The sequence below is a fragment of the Aulostomus chinensis genome, chromosome 23, assembly GCF_037954235.1.
Source record: "Aulostomus chinensis isolate RoL2024-O1b breed Wild chromosome 23, RoL_Achi_v1.0, whole genome shotgun sequence".
Taxonomy (NCBI): Eukaryota; Metazoa; Chordata; class Actinopteri; order Syngnathiformes; family Aulostomidae; genus Aulostomus; species Aulostomus chinensis.
The window spans coordinates 16,779,359-16,799,466 of NC_141342.1; the positions used below are offsets into that span (position 1 = coordinate 16,779,359).

General features: G+C 44.7%; 2 protein-coding genes across 4 annotated transcripts in view; both read left to right on the plus strand.

Moving 5' to 3' along the window:
- Window positions 1-5,231, plus strand: part of dock1 (dedicator of cytokinesis 1) — a 175,307-nt gene extending 170,076 nt beyond the window's left edge. The window contains exons 50-52 of the mRNA XM_086194482.1: window positions 1,422-1,599; window positions 2,905-3,059; window positions 4,370-5,231. Of these exons, the coding sequence (XP_086050608.1) occupies window positions 1,422-1,599; window positions 2,905-3,059; window positions 4,370-4,465 (429 nt within the window). The 3' untranslated portion in view covers window positions 4,466-5,231. The remainder of the gene's footprint in view (window positions 1-1,421; window positions 1,600-2,904; window positions 3,060-4,369) is intronic.
- A 1,473-nt stretch (window positions 5,232-6,704) lies between these two features.
- foxi1 (forkhead box i1) lies at window positions 6,705-18,080 on the plus strand. Of its 3 annotated transcripts, none has more exons than XM_086196141.1 (3): window positions 6,705-7,168; window positions 15,799-16,428; window positions 16,626-18,080. In XM_086196141.1, exons 2-3 carry the CDS (start codon window positions 15,825-15,827, stop codon window positions 17,132-17,134), a joined length of 1,113 nt encoding a protein of 370 aa, XP_086052267.1. In that variant the 5' UTR covers window positions 6,705-7,168; window positions 15,799-15,824; the 3' UTR covers window positions 17,135-18,080. The 3 variants fall into 3 exon arrangements, with proteins under 3 accessions (XP_086052267.1, XP_086052268.1, XP_086052266.1); XM_086196142.1 differs by having other exon boundaries at window positions 6,757-7,168; window positions 15,861-16,428; XM_086196140.1 differs by lacking the exon at window positions 6,705-7,168 and having other exon boundaries at window positions 14,264-16,428.
- Window positions 18,081-20,108: the final 2,028 nt, after the last annotated feature.

The window sequence follows — 20,108 nt, forward strand, 5'->3', positions numbered from 1 at the left end:
GCAAAATGTAACGGCTATAACAAACCGTGGCGGTCACTGAGATGGATTAGCTCAAACTGATGCTGGTCTCCATGGCTGGAGTATTCTCACACAAGCAGTCCAAGCAGAAAGTCACATAAATTAATGAAAAATCAGCCACGCTAAACAGAACATGGAGGAGCTTGCATTTTTTCAAAAGTCCTGCACTTTAGCTGCTGAAACTCAGCGGCCTTACTGTGAAAAGTTGGAAAAGGTTGCGCTTTTATTTTGTTTGTTTTTTTTCATTGATGCGGGAGCCGGCGTTGTCTAGAAAAGGCATGAAGTCCGTGACACGTTTTTCAGCTGGTGCACGGATTCATGCCAATGACAACGACTTCATACAGTAGGAATATTCCAAATGGGAGGGGGGTGGAGCTGTAAGAATATTCCGGTTTACATGTTAGTTAGCATACTCCCAACTGCGCTTGAGAAATTCCACGAGGTCCCTCCACCTCTGGTTCGACGCTAGTTAACCTCGCTACACTTCCGACCCACGTAAGCTGTGTTAAAGTCATTCGTGAACTAAATCCAAAGATATCATTTTCAACAAATCACAATTTTCACACAAAATCAGAATATTATTTCACCCCCCCACACCCCCCCCAAAAAATACAGCAAATTTGTTGCAATTTTTTTTATCAAAAGCCGCCACCATTTTGGAAGGACTGTAATGAAGTAGTGGATGGAGAGCCTTATTTCTGTGAATATTTCATCCATGTAACGGCGTGGGTGACCTCCTCCAGCCTCATCTTCAGCCTCTCAGTCTCTGCTCCCTTCAAACCTTTCACTTTCTCTTGATTGACCTCCTCTGGGATCCAAAAGAGTAATTTTGCTCTCGATTCCCAGCCTCTGGGGCTTCGTTGTTGATTTTAATACTTTCATGTTGAGGGGATATTCTAAACTGTCAATAAATGGTAGATTCGGTTGTTTTACAAATTTCACTTTCGTCTTTTAATATCATGGGGGGGGGGGGTAGTGTGTTTTTATTTTCAGAGTCTCTCTTGTGGCAAACTGAGTTTGTCCAATTACAAAGTTGTTTGTTCATGTAGCCTACAGTGTGGAACAGCCCTGAGGATCTATCTTTTCATATTCAGATTCCAGCCATAATAAAATTGGGAGAAGGCAGTCTTGCGTGCAAACAATTATTTGTAACCACAAATGAGATACTGGAACCCAACAGGCGCGTTTATCCAAATGGTTTCTCCTTCAGGAATACTAACAGCCAGCGTGCGGTTACACACAACTGTCCTACAGGAGATATGAAAATGACTTTCTTCTTTAAATATTTTATTGATCGTCTGTCACTTTTAGTTACGGACTCACACAAAGGATCAGCTCTCTGTGCTGTTTTATGGACTTCTTTCAGCTCTTGATTGAGGCTGTTGGTTTGTTTCATCTCACAGATCAGCCCCCTGAGGCCCCAGAGACCCAGGAGTCAGGTTCTTAACCAGATAGGTGGAGACCGTCGTCTGTCCGTGTCCCCTGGACCTCCTTCCTCCTCCTCCAACTCCTCTTCCTCCCCGGGACCTCCACCAATCACACCCAGGAGCAAACTCTCATTTAGCCTGCACACTGTTTCCAGTGAGAGCAATCATCTTTTACATTACCTTCAAACACACTGGGTTATGAATCCTCTGCCTCCCTCCTACTTTGTTCTACTTCTGGAGTTACCTCATGCTGCGGTGTGTGTGCGCGCGTGTGTGTGTGTGTGTGCGTGCGCGCGCGTGTGTGTGTGTGAATGCTCATTTGATCTTTGACATAGAGCTAGGTCTGTTATAATTGCACTTGTTTAAACGGATGTACACATCATACACATCTAAATGTGTGTCTTTGCAGGTCCTTAACGCCAGGAACACACACACACACACACAGTTACAGATTCGGTGTGTTAAGAGTCTACTGTTACTGCTTCAAAGTTGACATCTTTCAATTAACAGGCATAGAAAGAGCTTCATATTCACTTGCAGAGGTAGGAGATGCAGGAATTCATCTTCTGATGGTTTCACCAGCTGCCGTTGGTAGCAGCGCAGCATGAAAGGGATTAAAAGAACAGTCCATTGATTTAGCATTGCTTGTCTTTCAAGTTGAGAGATTTGTGAGGGATGTGTTGTTGTTGTTGTGATTTTTTTTTTTTTTTTTTTTCCCGAAGGGAAATGTCGAAATTAGTGCACCGGTAACGACACATCTTGATATTTAGTGGATTGTGTGAGCCAACGACAGTGGATGCTGCGCTCTTTTGTTTGTCTTGGTTCAATCTGGAAGTTAGCAGCCTTTCCAAGTCGTCTCCTCCAGTTTGAAAAAGTTTTTACAAGATTTTATCTCTGAGCCGGAAAAAAAAAAAACCCAATCCATGTGGCATCCTAAGCAGCAGGTAGAGAGCTGAATGCAGGGTCAGGACATGATAAGATGAGAGTAATTCTCATTCTGTGTAAAAATCAAAGAGGAGCCTCTTGAAGAAGTGGAGGAATATTCTCTCTTACACCCTCCCTTCAAATTTTTTTTTCTTTAAAGCAGCGGTACTCAACCAGTGGGTCGTGACCCAAAAGTGTGTCCCAGAGATGGGAAAGAAAACAAAACAATCAGGAAAAACATCGCCCCAGAATTTCTGATGTTATGCTTTTGTTTTGAAAGATGTTTCAGTATCCGATTATCTAGTTTTCATTTACTGAATTTGAGTGATTGAAATTTTTCGGACGTTCGTCCGCCAGAGCGGATGAGAACTCAGTAGAGGCGGGATATCGGAACGACCGGCCTGATGATACGGCATTAAAGATCACGTCAACAATAACGGTGATAACGAGCAGGTCGTTAGGATCAGAAGGGGAAACCAGTGGATCGTGTGTCGAGTGTGATGGCGTAAGTGATCTGATCGGCGCCCTCTTGCAGGTCTGGAGCTGAACGGGATGGGATGCTCCGCCGACAAGGGTGAAACCCCTCCCCCGCTGCCTGTGAAAGGCAGCACGGCTGATTACGGCAACCTGCTAGATAATCAAGACTTGACGACTCCCTCTACGCCCCCGCCGCCCCCGCCACATCAAAGGGTAGGTGTTTTAATTAGGCCTGATAGGAGCTCCTCCATGATGCATGGCACTTATTATGAAACAAGAGGTTGCTCCACACAATTGACACGCGGGTCAACCTCCTCTTTTATCTCCGGTCCCAATACAACCTCTGCTAATTTGTAACGCCTGTTTTAACACGTACGTTTGTGCGTTTCTTGGAGGTTTTTGTGATGTGTGTCACAAAGGAGTGCAGGCGTAGCAGCGGGGGCCTACACCCGCCTTGTCCACCCCTCTGTTATTTATACTGGTTCCCCTCAGCTGAGGTGGTGCTCAGCCGTGATTGATTGCATGATTACTTCACCTCTCACATCCATCAGGAGCCCCCCTGCTGTTAATCAGCGGCTCATCCCTCCACAATCACAGACGTCCGCGCTAGCCGCCCTCCTGCCTCGCCTCTCCGTTAACTAATCTTATTTATCCGCTGTCACGGTTCGCGGACGGCTAGTAAAACCAGAGTCCCCTGTAATGTAGCGAGAGCAGATGTCAAGAGACTCGACGCAGAATCAGCCTTGTTTACAGTTGTCGTTGGAGGCAGGGGTGAGGTCATCGATGAGCGCCGCGAACCTCCCCGGTGAGCGCAGGCTACCTGGTTAGAATACGTTTGAAATCCCGATACAAGAACCCTTTATTATTCTCGTACATTTGCTCTTCGGCTGATTTGATCGAATGTTCACGTACTGACACTTGAATGAAAGTGTTCCTGTTGTATTTAGAAACACAAACAAACAAGAGGGGCGTTCTGTCGGGGGTATATCACGCGAGTAATCCTGCAGACAGATGGACCGACAAACCAAAGCAGAAGATGCCGGTGAGAATCTCTGTGGCAGCTCCAACAGCTTAAGACAACACCAGTGACCCCCAGATCGGGACGCAGGACGCTACCCTAAAGCTCGCGGAATTGTTTGCCTCCTTTTGTTTGACGATATTGGCAGCGTGCTTGATGACGTCATACCAGGAGGGAGTCGGTCTCAAAGAAACGGGACCGCTAGCAGACGCCCACATACCATCCGGTGACTCTCTATTTAACGGCCAAAGTGAGGAGGTGACAGGCTCAGAAGATTGTTTTCACTTTATTTATGAGCTAAGTCAACGTTTTCCCCAAAAACACCCACTCCCGACTAGAAACGTCCCAGCACAAGAAAAAAAAACCTTGAAACACAGGTAGAGGGCAGAAACCTCCCCCCCCCCACACACACACACACACACACACACATCTAGAGGCCCAGAAGTGATGGCTCAAGCTGGATGTATTTAATTTTTGTGTAATATTCTGTTTCTTGTTTTTATAGCCTATACCACCTCCTCTACCCAGCAAGACTCCTCCTCCCCCTCCTCCCAAGACCACCAGGAAACAGGCCTCCATCGATTCAGGAATTGTACAGTGAACAAAGACGCTGACAGCCGGACCAAACAGCACAGTGACAGGACAACAAAAACGGCATCAACAGCTTTCCCCTCGAAAAGCTGTTGTTTTTGTTTGTTTGTTTTTTTATTTAACCCACACATTCCTCGCTCCCTGTCCCAGCTTGACAAGATGAATACCTCACTGCGCGCGCCCCTCCCCCCCCCCCTTATCATCTTCTCTCCTCCTTTTTTTTTTTTTTTTGGTTTTGTTTTACTTTCAGTTTGAAGACGCTGCAGTCTGCTAGTAGGGAGCATGTTGCATGGAAGTCACTGAATTTGTAGATGATGTCTATAACCGATACGTGTTCAGGCAGATAAGCTCGGACCAACAGCCTTCCAAGAATCAAGTCAACCAGAGCTCATTTAAAACACTCACAATTCCTCCTATCCATATTCCCACTATGTACAGAGGTTTGTATATATGATTTTATTTTATTCAGGTTTTTTTTTTTTTTTTGGTTTTTTTTTTTGTATGTGATTTGATCTTTTTTGTATTAACGTTCTCATTAGATTAAGTGGCATTTATATGAAACAAACACAAAAAAAAAAGGGCTTGTAGATTTTGAATTGACAGGGACTTTAAAGAGTTGAGAGCCGATCATGAATTTTATTGGTTAAAGTTTGGAGTGCACATACAACTAACTTGTACCGCAATATCATTGTCCTAGATTGCTGTAACCTTGGATTTCAATAATATTGACTGTTCCAAATTCACTACTGACATGACTTCTGAATAAACTTTCAAATGTATGTATTTTTAAAAAAAAAAAAAAAGATGTCTGGCTCATTATTTTTTGTCTACGCTGAGATGTGCTTTAAATAGATGCGCGGTTCCGAAAAAAAAAACAAAAAAACAACAATCTGCATGTTTCCTCACTTCAACGCTGGGTAACAAAGATTTCTACCCGCGTGATTGACAGCCGTCATAGCGCCGCTACTTCATTATCAGCACGCAAGACTTTTCTTCCAGGACGTGGGGCGCCGCCAAATGACTTCTATATAGGCTAAAGCAGCATCATTTACATAATGTGCTCGCTCACCGAGTGATCATTTCTCTTTTCAAAGCGGGAATCTGGAATGTGGCCCATATTTGAGGAACAGTTGAGCAGCGTCGATGAGCCAACAAACCCACAGCTGCCAGCTTTGTCAGGCAATCTTGAATTCTTTTATGGGAACCACTGAGGGTCAAACTGAAATGTGATCATTAGAAACTGGTTTCCTCAAATCGATGTCGGGAAGTTGTAAGGCAGACGGGCCAACCCAAGCGTTTCTTTATCTGTTATTCTTCATGGATTTTTATGTGTTTTGACTCCGAATTCATGTTTTTTAGTGGGTTAATTGCAGCTGATTTGAGTTAAATTCCACTTAAATGAGTTAAGTCATTCACAGAGGAGGAGCTGAACTGCTCTGTAGCTCGCTGGCGGTCATCGTAAACGTTTAAAGCACGCAGCTTGTGACAAACGTGCACTTTAATGGGTTTGGAAGTGTGTTTTTTGTCAAGTGCAAACTACTGTATTGTGTCGGGGTGGTAAGCATAAACGAAGTATCTCGTCACGGTCACCCGTGACCTTTGACCGCCAAAATCTTCAGACGTTTGTGCTGCATTTGAAGAAACTCCCTCCGAGCATGCCGGTGATGTCGTGATGGTGTGAGGTGATGCCGACCTTCGGGCGGCATAAATGTATTCAGTTCATCCTGGAGTCCCGGTGAATGTTTGTGGCAAATTGAAGAAATTCCCCTCAGGGCATTCTGGGGATGTTGCGATCACGTGATTTGACTTGGATCACCAAGACCTTTTCAGTTCATCTTCGTGTCCCAGTGGAAGGTTTACCTTTTTTTTCCCCAAATTGTAAGAAACAGGTCACACACATACGGTGGCAGTGACCACCAACATCCTCGAATCCCAGCGGGATTTCTCTCCAGGATTGTAAAATAAGAACGCGATAAACAAACTGACAGACAACTGCAGTCAAAGTAACAGAGGCTAAATATTAAATACGCTGAAGTTTTTTTGTAGAGTTTTGTTTGTTCTGAGGCTTTTTGGGAGGGATGGGAACTTGCTTCTAGTACTATGAATCTTTCACACTGTAGTGTTGAGGTTAGAATTCTACAACCGGTAGAAGTAGGCGAGCTCCCTAAAAGTGGTAGGCGGAGGAATCCCCGAATATTTAAAAAACAATTTTTAAAGAAAGAAATACAAACATATTGAAGAATATTAATAAACACTTTCACCTAACTATTTCAAATTAAGTTTCCGCTTTTTTTTTTTTTGGTAATATTTTCGTGTCTGTTCACCTTCAGTCGCGTGGCGCGCGGGCAGCTCGTCCACGTCATCTGCTCCTGCTAATGTTAGCAACACACAACACCTGACGCTGAGGAGCTGTGACTCCGGTTATTACCGGTACTGATACAGTTGGAACTCGGTGTGGTGAAGCTGGAAGCTGTGAACGGGACCTTCTAACCAAAAAAAATTTTTTTTTTTTAAATCGCGGGCTGAAAGACGGAGTTAGCCTGTGAAGCTGTCTCAGTCAGCCATTAGCTTGATGGCAGTCAATCCAGCAGCCTGAAATAAACCCCGGAAGTGGTGGTGGTGAAGCCATAGCTCCCGAACTCTCCAACTCCAACAAGCGTCTTCTCCGCTGCTCTCCACAGCAGAACCAGAACCACTGCTCCTCTGACCGAAGGTAAGACGCTTTCCGATGTGTGTGATTCTGTAACTTTCTGGTGCGTCTCGGTCGCGTAGCAACCGGCGCCATGTCGTCACGCCTTGGCCGGAAACCGCAGCGTGGCCGGAGCTGAATGCCGTCGCTAGCTGCTGTGCTACGAAACCTAGGTATAAAGGTGGAGTTTCATTTATACCGAGGTGGTTCTTGGTTTAGAAATTTGAGAACCACTCATTGACGTGATTGGCAGGTTTTTTTTCATAGTTTGCTGCTGTTTTCTTGGTTTTTGTTCCATTCACTCTGATTCTCTTTGAGAAATAACACAACTGAGGTTCCGTCATGGCCGTCTACCTCCAAAAACTTGCTTTGCTGGTTTTCGTGAGGCAGGCTGGTGTCGATTCAGCCATTATTGTTTGGGATTTATTTCTCGGTTAATATCACAGGGACGTTAACGGAGCATCAAACTGCTTATTTGCTGCCTTGCTGCTCGGATCCCGCCGGCGAGGTGTGACGTGTTAGTCCCAGGTGACCCATAACACACGTATTGGAACCTCTCAGGGGCTTTGCTTTCCAAAGCTCGCGCTTCCTAATTAGGAACACTCGATGACATCTTTTTTCCTCCGAGTCTTATTTGAGCAGAACACACACACACGGTTAAGCACTTATTAAAACCGGTGTGGCTGCAGCGTTTTTTGTTGTTGTAAGGACGCTCAAATAAGAAACATCTACTTGATGTATTGGCTAATTCACCCTGTACAAGAAACAAATTCAAACGTGTGTGTCAGACTTCGTGAAGTTTTGAAGGATTGAGAAGGAAACAGAAGCTCTGCAGCTTTTCTCACCCCGGTTCTCCATCCACCTCGAGATCCGATCATCGTGGTGCACGAGGGGGGCCAGCGCCTGGTGCTCGTACCTGTCTGGGTGATGAATGGCTCTCTAAACACAGTATTAAATGGAGTAAGTAATATCCAGTCATAAAAAAATTAAAACAAACACGCAAGTTTTTTTCATTATACGAGTTCATTCTCTCCGTTTTCTTTCATCACCAAACTCCCTCTGAGGACCGTTGTGACCGCTTGTGTACCGCTTATAGGAACTACAAACATGGTGCTGCTGTCTTAGCTACCATGTCCGGATAAAAACTACATTTTCCATTAGGGTTTCAATTTCCATTTGAATTTATTTGACTTACACGCTAATATTTTGAAATACTGAGTCACGTGGATCTAAGTAGGGAAAATGATTTCCAGAACATCAGTGTGAAACTTAGTTCAAAGTCAAAATAATTTGTATTTTTTTCCACAGTAGATATTTGGATTTGTCTTTTATGAACAATGTAATATGAACGAATGAAGCTAAACCTAAAGATAAATTGAACTTAATGAACAATTCTAACGCAGCCAGGAGTCTCATCTTGTTGCAGAACTCTGATAGGAAATCTTAATAACTTCCATTGATTTATGTAGCAAAGAATTGGAAGAATTTGCAGCATTCCAGGCTCAGAGAGATCCATGAACACAAGGCGGCGGCATCATGCTAATGCAGTCCATTGATATGAACTGGTTTTGCATATTCGTTTTTCAACGGGCTTTTAAAAGTATTAAGTTGCAGAGTGTCAATTGCATTTTAAAAATCAATAAAAGTCCAACAGGCGATGAAGATGTCTTTCATATTCACTACCTGCTTATTGCACTGTGATGATTTGTCCCTTTCCTCCAGTCTGTGGAGTCGTAATACGAATGAAGAAAAGTTTCATCAGTGTCCTAATTCACTTATCAAGTGTACCCGGTGCAAAAGAATATCTGGCCTTGCAATTGAAAAGGGATAAAGGGTGAAGCTGCGGTGATATTACGTAGTTAACTGGCAACCACTTCAATAAGCTCTGTGTGATTTGTGCTCAGGCATTCTGCTTCTCCTCAAAAGCGTCGGCAATGCTTCGCTTAATTGAGAGGATTTCCAGAAGCATTTGTTGTTGGGGGGGGGGGGGGGTGCAAGCTTCTCACTCCAGGCGAATTGTATTTACAATGCCGCTATCCCCATTGCGTTTGTCATTTCTATCCCAAGGTGTATATTTTCCTTCCCTCCTGACACACTTTAATTTGCCGGGAGGCTGCAAATGTGCATGCCTCCCTGTAAATGTCTTCTTCATGTAATGAAAGAGGACAGTATTTCCATTAATCAACAGCCGTCCAAGCATCAATCACGTCAGGCTGTGGCGTTGTATGGATTATTTTGGCTTTTCACGCTGCCGTTACGTCAGCCGTAATGTTGCTTTACTCCCTTATTGAAGGTCAGGTGAAGTTGGGGGTTTTTTTGTTTTGTTTTTTTGTCCACAAAACGCTGCTGGAGTTTTCCATGAAAAGTTGTCACATTGATCTCCTGAACAGTTGAAGTGAATGGAGACCAATATCAAAACTTGTGAAAAATACATAATAAAACGCTGCCATACTGCTCGTTTGAAGTAATCCAAGTGCCCCGAAGCCCCAACGGGCCAAATTGTTTAAAAAAAAAAAAAAAAAAACTCTATCGGCTAAAGTGAAGCTAAAAACATGGCATAGGTGTAATATTTAGCATGTCGAAGCTTCAGAATTCTTAAATTACTGTTACATGGGAAGCGGACATGCTAGCAAGGATGCTAACCTTCAGTGGTGCTTAAGTTTAAGTCACCAGTTTGTCTCTTGAGCGTGATGTTTACTCACTGCACTTCACTACCTGCTGGCCTACAGTTACGCTAGCATGCTAACTGGTGCTGAATACAGCTGAGGCGAATGGGAACTGAGCTCTGGGGGTGGTTAAGCATCGAACAGCTGTGCTTGAGCCCCTCCTCTTTATCATCTACATCCCTCGGTGAGTTCATCTGCCACCTGTCTAACGTTCCACTTCTCTGCAGGTGTATCTCCCAGCCATTAAACCGACTGCAGCCCCAGATAAAACCTCATCGAAGCTAAAGCAGCAGCAACTTTAGCTTCAATGCGGATGAGCGCTTTTAGCGGGATTGTGAGCTTCCACCATCAACCCTGTCCCTGCAAATTTTGCAACCTGGATGTCATTGTGGACTTAAAAATTATTCCAGTGTGACGCCAAATCCTTCAAGGTGTGTAAGATTTAAAGGCATGGAACGCTATATCTACCCGAGGTAACGTGGCAGCTCACAGCTCATCTGCCGGCACGTTTAGCCGCGTACGACAAACTGCTAATTTTGGTGTTAAACTGGACTTACTAGCCACTGTTGTGGCAACCAGCACGCACAGCTGTGGTCGCTAGATCACCAGCACTAAAGTTCACCCGGCTGCGCTGTACTTGCTGGGTAGCACAGGCCTTTGCTGCGTGTTGCTGGGTCACCACTCAGCCTTCCATCTCACCTCTTGAGTGCTTCAGTAAACTGACTAATTGAATTATTCTCATTGACAAAGCAAACATCCCTTGTGTGGAAAGAACAAGGCTGGTGTTATTTGAGCGTCTGTGATTCTCCGGGGAAATACAAAACTAAACACTGTCATTGAGTCAATTGAATTGCCTGCCTTAATATGATTTCTGCTGTTTACTGGAGATTCTTTATTTCATTTATTCAAAAACACAATAAGCAGATGAATCACTGAGGAATTCAGAACTGCAGTGGTACTTGAGGCTGTAAGAACACAGCCAGTATTGATGGCACGCGTAGCTGCGTCTGTCTGAATTCTCAGGAACGATTAGCAGAACGGAGCTCCGGCTCTGACGCCCAGTCCTCACGTAGCAGGATTTCTGTCGTTAGGTTGGCGAAGTTTCGACCGTTTGTTGGCGTTTACGCTGTTTTAAGTGTTCAGTGGATAAAATTGTTGCAAACTGCTGCAGGTAGCAGTGCGCCAAGAATGAGCTCTCGAATGCCTTTTTTTTTTTTCTCTTCTTCTTCTTCTTCTTCTTCTTCTTCTTCTTCTTCTTCCCAAGTTTACACACTCCAGACACACACTTCATCACTCTCTCATCAAGAGAAGCTGTCACAACAACACCAGCCCGTAAAACGCCAGGAAACAGTTAGCATTTTATATCTGAGCCTGTTAGTGCTGAAAATGCAGAAGAGAATCTAAGTGTACATTCTCCACACAGGCTTATTATCTTGGGTGGGTGTGGGGGGGGGGGGGGGGGGTAGTGTTTTATATTAGCTCAGGCTATGATGAAGCAGTGGGTTTTCCCAGGCAGTCAGTGAGACGTGTTGCTAGGAAACATACCTCGAGATCGGGGGTGGAGAACCGGTTTGATGAGGAGGCAGAGTTCCCAGCTAGTTTCTGCTTCACATGGACAGAACCACAAAATCCAGCGCCACAGGCCCACTTTCCCATTAAGAGAGTATTGATCTGAACTGGTTAATTAAATCTCTGTCATTTGGGCTTTGCAAAAAGAAAATCGGGTCAGGATATTTTAGCCAATTTGAATATAAATGAATGAATTTTTATGAGGACTTTCATGAGGCTAGTGACAGTTTCTGAGGTGTCTACTCCAAGGAGGACACTGTTGTACAAATATTCCACAATTACTGTGTACTTCTGAAATTATAATCCCCTAAACTCGTGCAGAGCAGAATGTTTTGTTTTGTTTTTTTCATTCTAAAAATAAGAAAACTCTGCGTGTCTGTAACGTGATGATGATCGTGATGTCAGACTTGCTGTGGGCGGTACTGGCAGCTCGAGGAAGTGCGGTCCTGAGTTTCACGTCTGGGGGTCTCTGAGGACTGAGATGGCGTCTTTAGAGATGACAGACTCAGAATCACTGAGATGACAGTCACGATTCTGCCTGAGAACACAGTCAGAGTTCAGTGGTCTCTCATGATGAAAAGCTGATGAAGGGGCGGAGTATTACTGTACTAATAATGACATCACGTTATGATTGGTTGGTTTTGATTAACTGTGATGTCACGCAACCCTTGGCCCCGCCCCTCAGACGACACACAGTGTATTAGTAATTCAAAATACTAAAGCTGCGAGGGAAACGGTGGTGGAAAAACATGTGTTCTCAGGTAAACTGGGCTTCTTTACACTTGAAGGCACTTTGCTCTCCTTCCCAGCTCCATTTCTGAGGAAAACGTTGTAATTTGAGAAATCTGAAAACCATCAGAAACTTTGAGGAGAAAGTTTTTCTTTAAAACCCAGATGAAGTACTTCCACTAGAGGACACAAAGACATAACCTTCAGACGTCAGCGGTGTAAGGATTGGAGCCTCCCAAGTAACTAGAACACTGGATACAAATACCGTGTATAATATGTACTTTTGATTCAAACACTATACTCAACATCAAATACTTATCAGGTATTACCAGAGTACTATTTTTTTCTTGTTTTCTTTTCTTTTCTTTTTTTTTTTTTTATTATGAGGAACTTCTTCCAACACTGAAGGTACACAATGAACGCTATCAGTATATGAGGATCATAAAAGGAAAAACAATGTATATTCCTTGAAGTTTGAAATGAACTCCTCAACCCTCTGTATTTCTTAAAGTCAGTGCGACTGATATATTTTTGCAATGACCTCCCAAAGGCTGCACACACACACACACAGATGGAGTTGTGTTGTTGCTTTATCAACCAGAGCTGAATATACTGGACCATGAAGCAATGCTGCCCTCATCTGGGTGTTCGTGGTAGTGCAGCCTGCCTGCTCCATCCCTCTGCCTGGACGCAGGAATGATGTGACCTAAACATTTGACTTATTAATTGTGGGTGATTTGAGGGTCAGGGTAACAGTCTTGACACCAGCAGCAACATCCAATCATGTCGACCGCGTGTTCACACCAGCGGATGCAACGAAGCGTCCCATTTTTTTTGGGGGGGGGGGGGGTTCTGATGTCATTTCAAATCTTTATTTCAGGTATTGTAAAGGCTGTCGGCGCAGCCACCAGCGGTGAGGAGCAGTGAGGCGTTCACTGTCCCGCAGCTCCTGGACGGAGACGAGTGTGGCCCTTATTAAAGCTTTAAATTATTGAGCAGCTGAGATTGAGCCGCAAGCTCTCTGACAAAAACTCATGTTAAAAATCTACCTGCTGTGTGAATCTTTTGAAAGTTCATTTGCCAGATGTCGATAAAGTGCATTCAAACTGACTTTTTTTTGTCCAGGGAAAAAAAAAAAACAAGAGCTTTAATCGTGAAAATTCATGTGAGCGACATTTAAAGAATTTAATTCTAATTTTATTGGTTTAAAAAAAGAATCCTGAACTGGATACGAAAACATGTCAGAAAATAAACGTATTTTATTTCAGTTGTTCCTGTTTTAACCATCTTGAAGAATGAAAACCCTCTGTGGGGCTCAGAGAATCTCCAGCATGGAGTTCTCTAGAAGTTCTGTGTGTTCTTCAGTCTTCATGTCATCCTCCATACCGGCTGTATTTGGATACATCAGCATTGCTCTGCATCGCTCCTCAGCCCCGCCCAAAGGGTTCCGTCAATGTTCATGCATCTATTGGGGACTTTTATTGGCCTTAAGTGCATCTAATAGTCTTAATTACTTCCAACCCAAGTCCTCATGGCACCGCTCTCAACTCCGGGCTGTTTGCAGAGCACGAGTGTGAGGTTCTGTGTTGATTCCAGTGGCAAACCCCCAGCAGCAAAATGTGCTGATTCTCCCGTCACCTGCTGCTGCTGGTTTACTGTGCTGCCGTGGCTCCGACCCCGCTGTGATTCACTTGATCTCCCGAAGAAAAGCTCCCATGACCTCAAAAAGCTTGAGGAAACAGGGGATGAAGACGGACATGACAGAGCAACAATAGACACCCCCCTCCTCCCCCCCCCCCCCCCCCACACACACACACACTCAGCCAGCATGTTTGAGTTATTACTTTACAATGACTCAGGGGGGCTTGAGGTTGCCATTTCAAGTCCCATTTTGCATCTTGAAGCTAATCTGAGAGGAATTTAGATAAGAAATGCGCTTTCTATGGTTGCAGCCTTTAATCCAGCTGCAACAACAACAACAACAACCCCCCCAAAAAAAGTATTCGATGCATCCAGAAATATTAAGTACCGACGTCCGAAACAAACAGTTTCGCATTTCGACATAACGGGGATGGATATTTGAGGCCGTGCAGGAAGAGGAGGACGGCAGCCGATGCCTGAACGGTTCCAGACTCAGATGTCCAGACAGTAATTAGCTGTGGGGGTTAAATGCCACCTCCCTCAGCTCCAGCCTGCGCTCAGGACAACACCTTAGAGCCAAACAATTACATCAAGGTCATGGAGAGGAGGAATGTTCTCCCGATTAGTGCTGCAGCAACCTGCAGGGCCCACTCCTCACATGGATGACAACAGAGCTCAACATTCATCTGCACTTCACGTCCAAAAAAAAACACACTCGCGAGTGTGAGTGTGTGGACTAAAAACACTGAACGCAGGTCAGTACAGACGCGATCACTCTGAATCACGCGTCGCGTGAAATGTGTTCTAATACAACACGGAAAAGACACAGTTCCTTTAGCTGCCTTAGAGGGGGACCAGGACCAGGACCAGTATCAGGCCATTGTTCTGCTTTCCTCTCAATCGAAACTCAAGTTTACAGGCCCTTTAACCCATCAGACACGTTAGCCCCGATGGGACTTTTCTATTTTATTTTATTTTATTTTATTGGACTAAATCTCTAGCGGGTAAAGACTCCATATTTTACTGCTTCTGTGCTTTAAGGTGTGTGTTTTGTTTTTATTTTTGTAGGTGTGTAGCAAGTTGAAAGGGCTTTCCCTCTCGTCTGTAATTCTAGTAAACCTTCTCAAATGTAACGTTTATTATATCCAATACTGGGTGCTGTTTAACGAGTCGTAAACTTATTCAAATATTGTCTTATTTAGCCAGTAGATTTCTTTTCTCCCATTTTTGATAGCTTCTGCTTAATGACGTCATTAGAAGCTTGAAGGCAGTCGGTCTTAGTCGGGAGCCGTGGAGTCACTCGCTGACTCCAGACTTGCAGCACTTGGGAAGTGTTTATTGCATTTCTTTTTAAACACGGCTTTTGTTGTTTGTTTGTTTGTTTGTTTTTACACCCCCCCCCCTCTCTCTCTCTCTCTCTCTCTCTCTCCCACAAACACCCACATCTACGTTGTTTGGGTTCGACACTGTCCCGCATTAAGTTCAGCAAGTTTGACGTCGTGACGCGGGGTGGACCCTGTTTTATCGAGCTTTTCAGTTATCGTCACGTGACAATAAAACGTGTGTATTTATTGATATTTGTTTATATATCGCAAAAAAAAAATCGACAAAAATAAAATTGCGTTTATCTGCAAAGTCCGTTTAATCAGGAAAAATATTTATTCTTTAATTTTTACATTTATACTGACCTCATCTTCTTATCGTGCCGCACTTGGTTCATTCTTCACACACGCACGCATGCACACACACAGACAACTTTTCCACAGCCATCTTGCGCCTTGATGCGTAATTACGCACAGTTAAATTAATGTTTTGGTTCCAAGTCAGTTAAAAGCGGTCAGATTAGGGGAAAACTAAGACGACGCTCAGCGCTGAGGAGGAGGAGGAGGTATCGGTGCTCAGTGATAGGGAGATGTGGCCTGAGAGGAGGGTGTGACCGTCCTCAAAGTTGTCTTGAGTACCTGTGGAGGCTGCGCATAAATACTCCTCCCTCCCGAGGATGAGCTCAGTCCTGAGGGAGAGAGACTCTTGAGGGTTTTTTTTTTTTAGGGGGGGTAATCTGGTCAGGTTGGATTATGAACGCTTTTGGACATCAACCATCTAACCAACAGACCAGCAGCCCTATTCAGCACCACAGCGCGCAGGAGCTCCTGGACATGGCCGTGTACTGCGACAACTACGGGGTCTACCAGCAGAACCTCCACCATCACCATCACCCCCAGAGACCCCCGACTCACCCCTCCAGCTACGGCCTCGGCGAGTACACTCCCCCGCCTACCAACCCCTACCTTTGGCTGAACGGACCCAGCATCAACTCCTCTCCGTATCTTCCCGGGAACAACGGATCCTCCTATATACAGTCTGGATACGGGTCCAACCAGAGGCAGTTCTTACCGCCTCCCAGCGGCTTTGGGGGAGCAGACCTGGGCTGGCTCTCCATATCCAGCCAGCAGGAGCTCTTCAAGATGGTCAGGCCGCCTTACTCCTACTCGGCGCTGATAGCCATGGCCATCCAGAACGCGCAAGACAAGAAGCTGACGCTCAGTCAGATCTACCAGTACGTAGCTGACAACTTTCCCTTCTACAAGAAGAGCAAAGCCGGCTGGCAGAACTCCATCCGGCACAATTTATCACTCAACGACTGTTTCAAGAAAGTGGCGCGGGACGAGGACGACCCTGGTGAGCGGCAATTTGTTCTTAAAAACCTGCGTCACCAATTGTTCCGGTTGTTTAGTTTATTCTTGTTGTTTGGTGTTTTTTAAATTCTTATAATAAGAGTTGTTGCTCCCAGTTTGAACTTTTAAAAGTGAAAAAAAAAAAAAAACTTGGTGAAGACGAAAACCTGTGACGCATGACCCTTGTTTGTCTCGGTGCAGGTAAGGGCAACTACTGGACTCTGGACCCGAACTGTGAGAAGATGTTTGACAACGGGAACTTCAGGCGGAAGAGGAAAAGGAGAGCTGACATTACCGGAGCTGACAGCGGCGTCAAGTCCGAGGACGCCCAGCACAAGCTCTCTGACACCGCCAGTCTCCTTAGTTCCTCCCCGCCGAGCCTGCACGGTTCTCCGGCCTCCACGGAGCCCAAGTCTTCGCCGCCTCCCTCCGCCGAGCACAGCCCGTGTTTCAACAGCTTCGTTTCCAGCGTCAACACGCTGCTGGCGGCAGACGGCTCCAGGGGCGCGGAGCGGGACTTCGGCTCCGGGCATCTGGGGGAATTGTCTCAGGGCAGAGAGGGCATGTCTGGACTGGGCTCCTACTCGCCCTCTTTAGTCTCTCCTCTGAACTCAGACAGCAGGATGAACTATTACACATCAGTACAGAGCCTCTCCAACCACTTCACGGTCAACAACCTCATATACAGCCGGGAAGGAACAGAAGTGTAGACGCCAGAATCGAATTTATCCCTCATTCTTAGTTAGCATTTTCTGCTCTTCCACTTGGGACTGCTGTTTTGTCACAATCATCCCCAACAGCAACATTGCTCTGCTTCATCATGATCCTGTCTAGTAACTAGTTGAAGAACTACCCATCTCCTTCATTGGGGAGGCACAGTCATATTTTGGCAGTATTTGATACGCTGATTTTTATTTTATTTTTTATTTTTTTTACTTTTACAACTGATTTGCTGATGTTTGCAGATGTTGATACTGTCTGGTATAAAAGCAAGTTTATATGACGTTCACACTTTGTACATACTGGACAACACACTGACAATTTGATAAGGAAGTGTCATTTTTATTTTAAAGACATTTTGGGAGAGCCCGTATAAAAACACGGCAACAACAACAACAAAAAAAACACAAACATCTGCAAATATTGACGGGTATTAAAACTATGCATCCCTAATTTTCTATCGCGGCCGCGTCGTTGGGCCCCCCTCGCCGTCGTAACGAGGAAAACACTTGTACAGAAATTTATTTTCATAAGAAGAAACATGTCATGTAAATTTGTGTTTTATTTAAACTGGAGTTGATGTTTGAATAAAAGACTTTTATTTTAACGTATGTGTTTCCTGTGAGTCCCAGTTAGTCATTTATTGAACTGAAGTGTTTTTAAGATTTCTACTCACTTGAGGTTTCTTTTGTGGTTGTACACTGATTGAGCGCCGTCTTTGATATCGTAACCCTTCGAAATAGATCCTAGTTGTGAAACGGTGTCTCTTTTTTTTGTTGTTGTTTTGTTTTTTTTGTAAGATAGTCAGTTGAATCAAACCTGGTCGAGGCCCAGCTGCTCTTTCCTTCCCCGTCAGGCCCAAAAAATAAATAAATAAAATGCCTGGAGGGGAAGGGGGAAAAAAAATCTGATTAAGTTCTCAAACGTTCGGTTTAAAAAAAAGAAAAAAAGGCAGCACTAAATAACCCGGTATAAAACGCTGTCAGGAAATCTGAAGTCAAGTGGCTGTAAGCTGTAAAGTGTGTAAGACAGAGACATTTTCCGCTTGTCACTTCCAATCGCCCCGTTTCAACAAGCAATCAGACCTTTAACTTACTTCCACCAGGTTCACAAGTTCAGCTTTTTGTCTGGAGCTGGATTTGACTCAGCCTGCGCGGCCGTTTGATGTTAACCTGTTGGCTGAGCGTTGCACCTGTCCCCATCTGTTCCCAAAGACTTGTCACGCAAAACGCTCACTGTTTCGTGTGAATCCCTTTAATGGGAACTCGTTTTGTTTTTTTTTGTTTTTGTTTTTTTGTATCGAGAACCACCGTGGAGGAGCATCCGTTGAACAGTTGAGGAGAGTTCAACGGCACGTAATATGCTTGTTTTGCTCGTGACCCGGGGGGGGGGGGTGGGGACGCCACAGAAAGCTTTTGCTATTTTGGCGAGAATATAAAAAAAAATAAACAAAAAAAAACGTGTAGTGGAAATGTTCAAGTGATTTAACACCCCCGCTCCTGTCTTATTTTCAAACAATATGGATACGCACGGAATCAAAGCCTGTAAATAAAAGGAAACACCTCTTAATTGGTTGATAATTGAATTCACTCAGGCGCTCTGTGGCCTGGAATAAAAGAAAAATTAATTGACAAGACTTTCATGCCCCTTGTTGGAACACAATGGAAGCTGGCAATTCAAGAGATCCCCTCCTGGGCTCAAATGAAAATATTGCCATCTGAAGATCTGGGAACAAATTATCTCCCTCAGGCCACATTTTGTGCTATTATCTGTGGAGCAGGGCCACGGATCAGACAAAGAGGATTTTTGTCATACAAGAACAGGTTCTCACAGTCGCTAGTTTTTGTTGAAATCCTCATCACATTCAAAGAATGGAGTTTAAATCTTGTGCCAATCAATGGCTCCATTGCTGTCAGTTTTCCATATTTCAATTCAATGTGGAATTGTCAGCATGCAATATTGTAGGGGGGGTGGGGAGAGAAAAAAAATAGAAACCCAGACAGCGATGACATCAACAACCTCCATCCCGCATGCAAGGGAACTATCGAGTGCAATCAAGTTGCTTTCCAAGTTCAATTCGGTTCTGTCAGTTCTCAGAAATGTACGCTCCGGTGCCCTGCTGTGCCTGAAGGGCACATTGACCCACATGAATATCAGTCAGGCCACCGTGTCTCAGCTCTACCTGCTCAAGGGGCCCTGGCTCCGGGGCTGTAGGCTCAGGCCCAGCAGAATACCTCTGCATACGGGTGGCCCTGGTTCATACGCACGCCTAGTGGGCTAAACCCATAATAATGGGTTTCAGCCTCAAAGGGTCATCCCTGCAAAAGCAAGGCTGGCTCGTAATTGAAGGAACTGCTTCGAAGTGGATTATTTTAATCCTCTCGCTCTTATAGCTGACAGTATGGGTGGGTGCTTCTAGCATCTTCTGCTCCTTAAAACACAGGTGCGGAGGGAGCAAACGACAAGAGACAACTCAGCTGATGACGCGTGAAGACGTGAGGGCGACTCGCCTGCAGCTCGGAGGCTTGTGGACATTAGTCCCCGAGGGACACCACCTGATGAAGTTGCGCTCTGCGAAGTGAGACACTCAGCATCCATTAGCCTTTAAATCAGACGTCATAAGAACTGGTACTCTCAAGTACTTCAAAATAGGAGTCTTGAGCTCACAAAGGCAATTTTCTTATACTTCCCCGGAAAACTTAAGCTACGTAAAGTTAGCTTGATGCTAATGATGCTGCCAACGACAAAAATAAGCAAAAAAGTGGGGATTTACAAAATCTCAAGTGTACCGTCCGTGATAACCCGCGTGTGTTCCGTCCAGCCGTACGCGCTTGCCGTTAGCGTCAAGCTAAATATACGTAGCTGGCCTTTTCTGCATCTTCTGGAGTCACAAAGAAGTGATGCGACGTTGAAAAACAAAAAACCTTTGTGATCATACGACTCCTATTTGAGAGGACTTGGAAT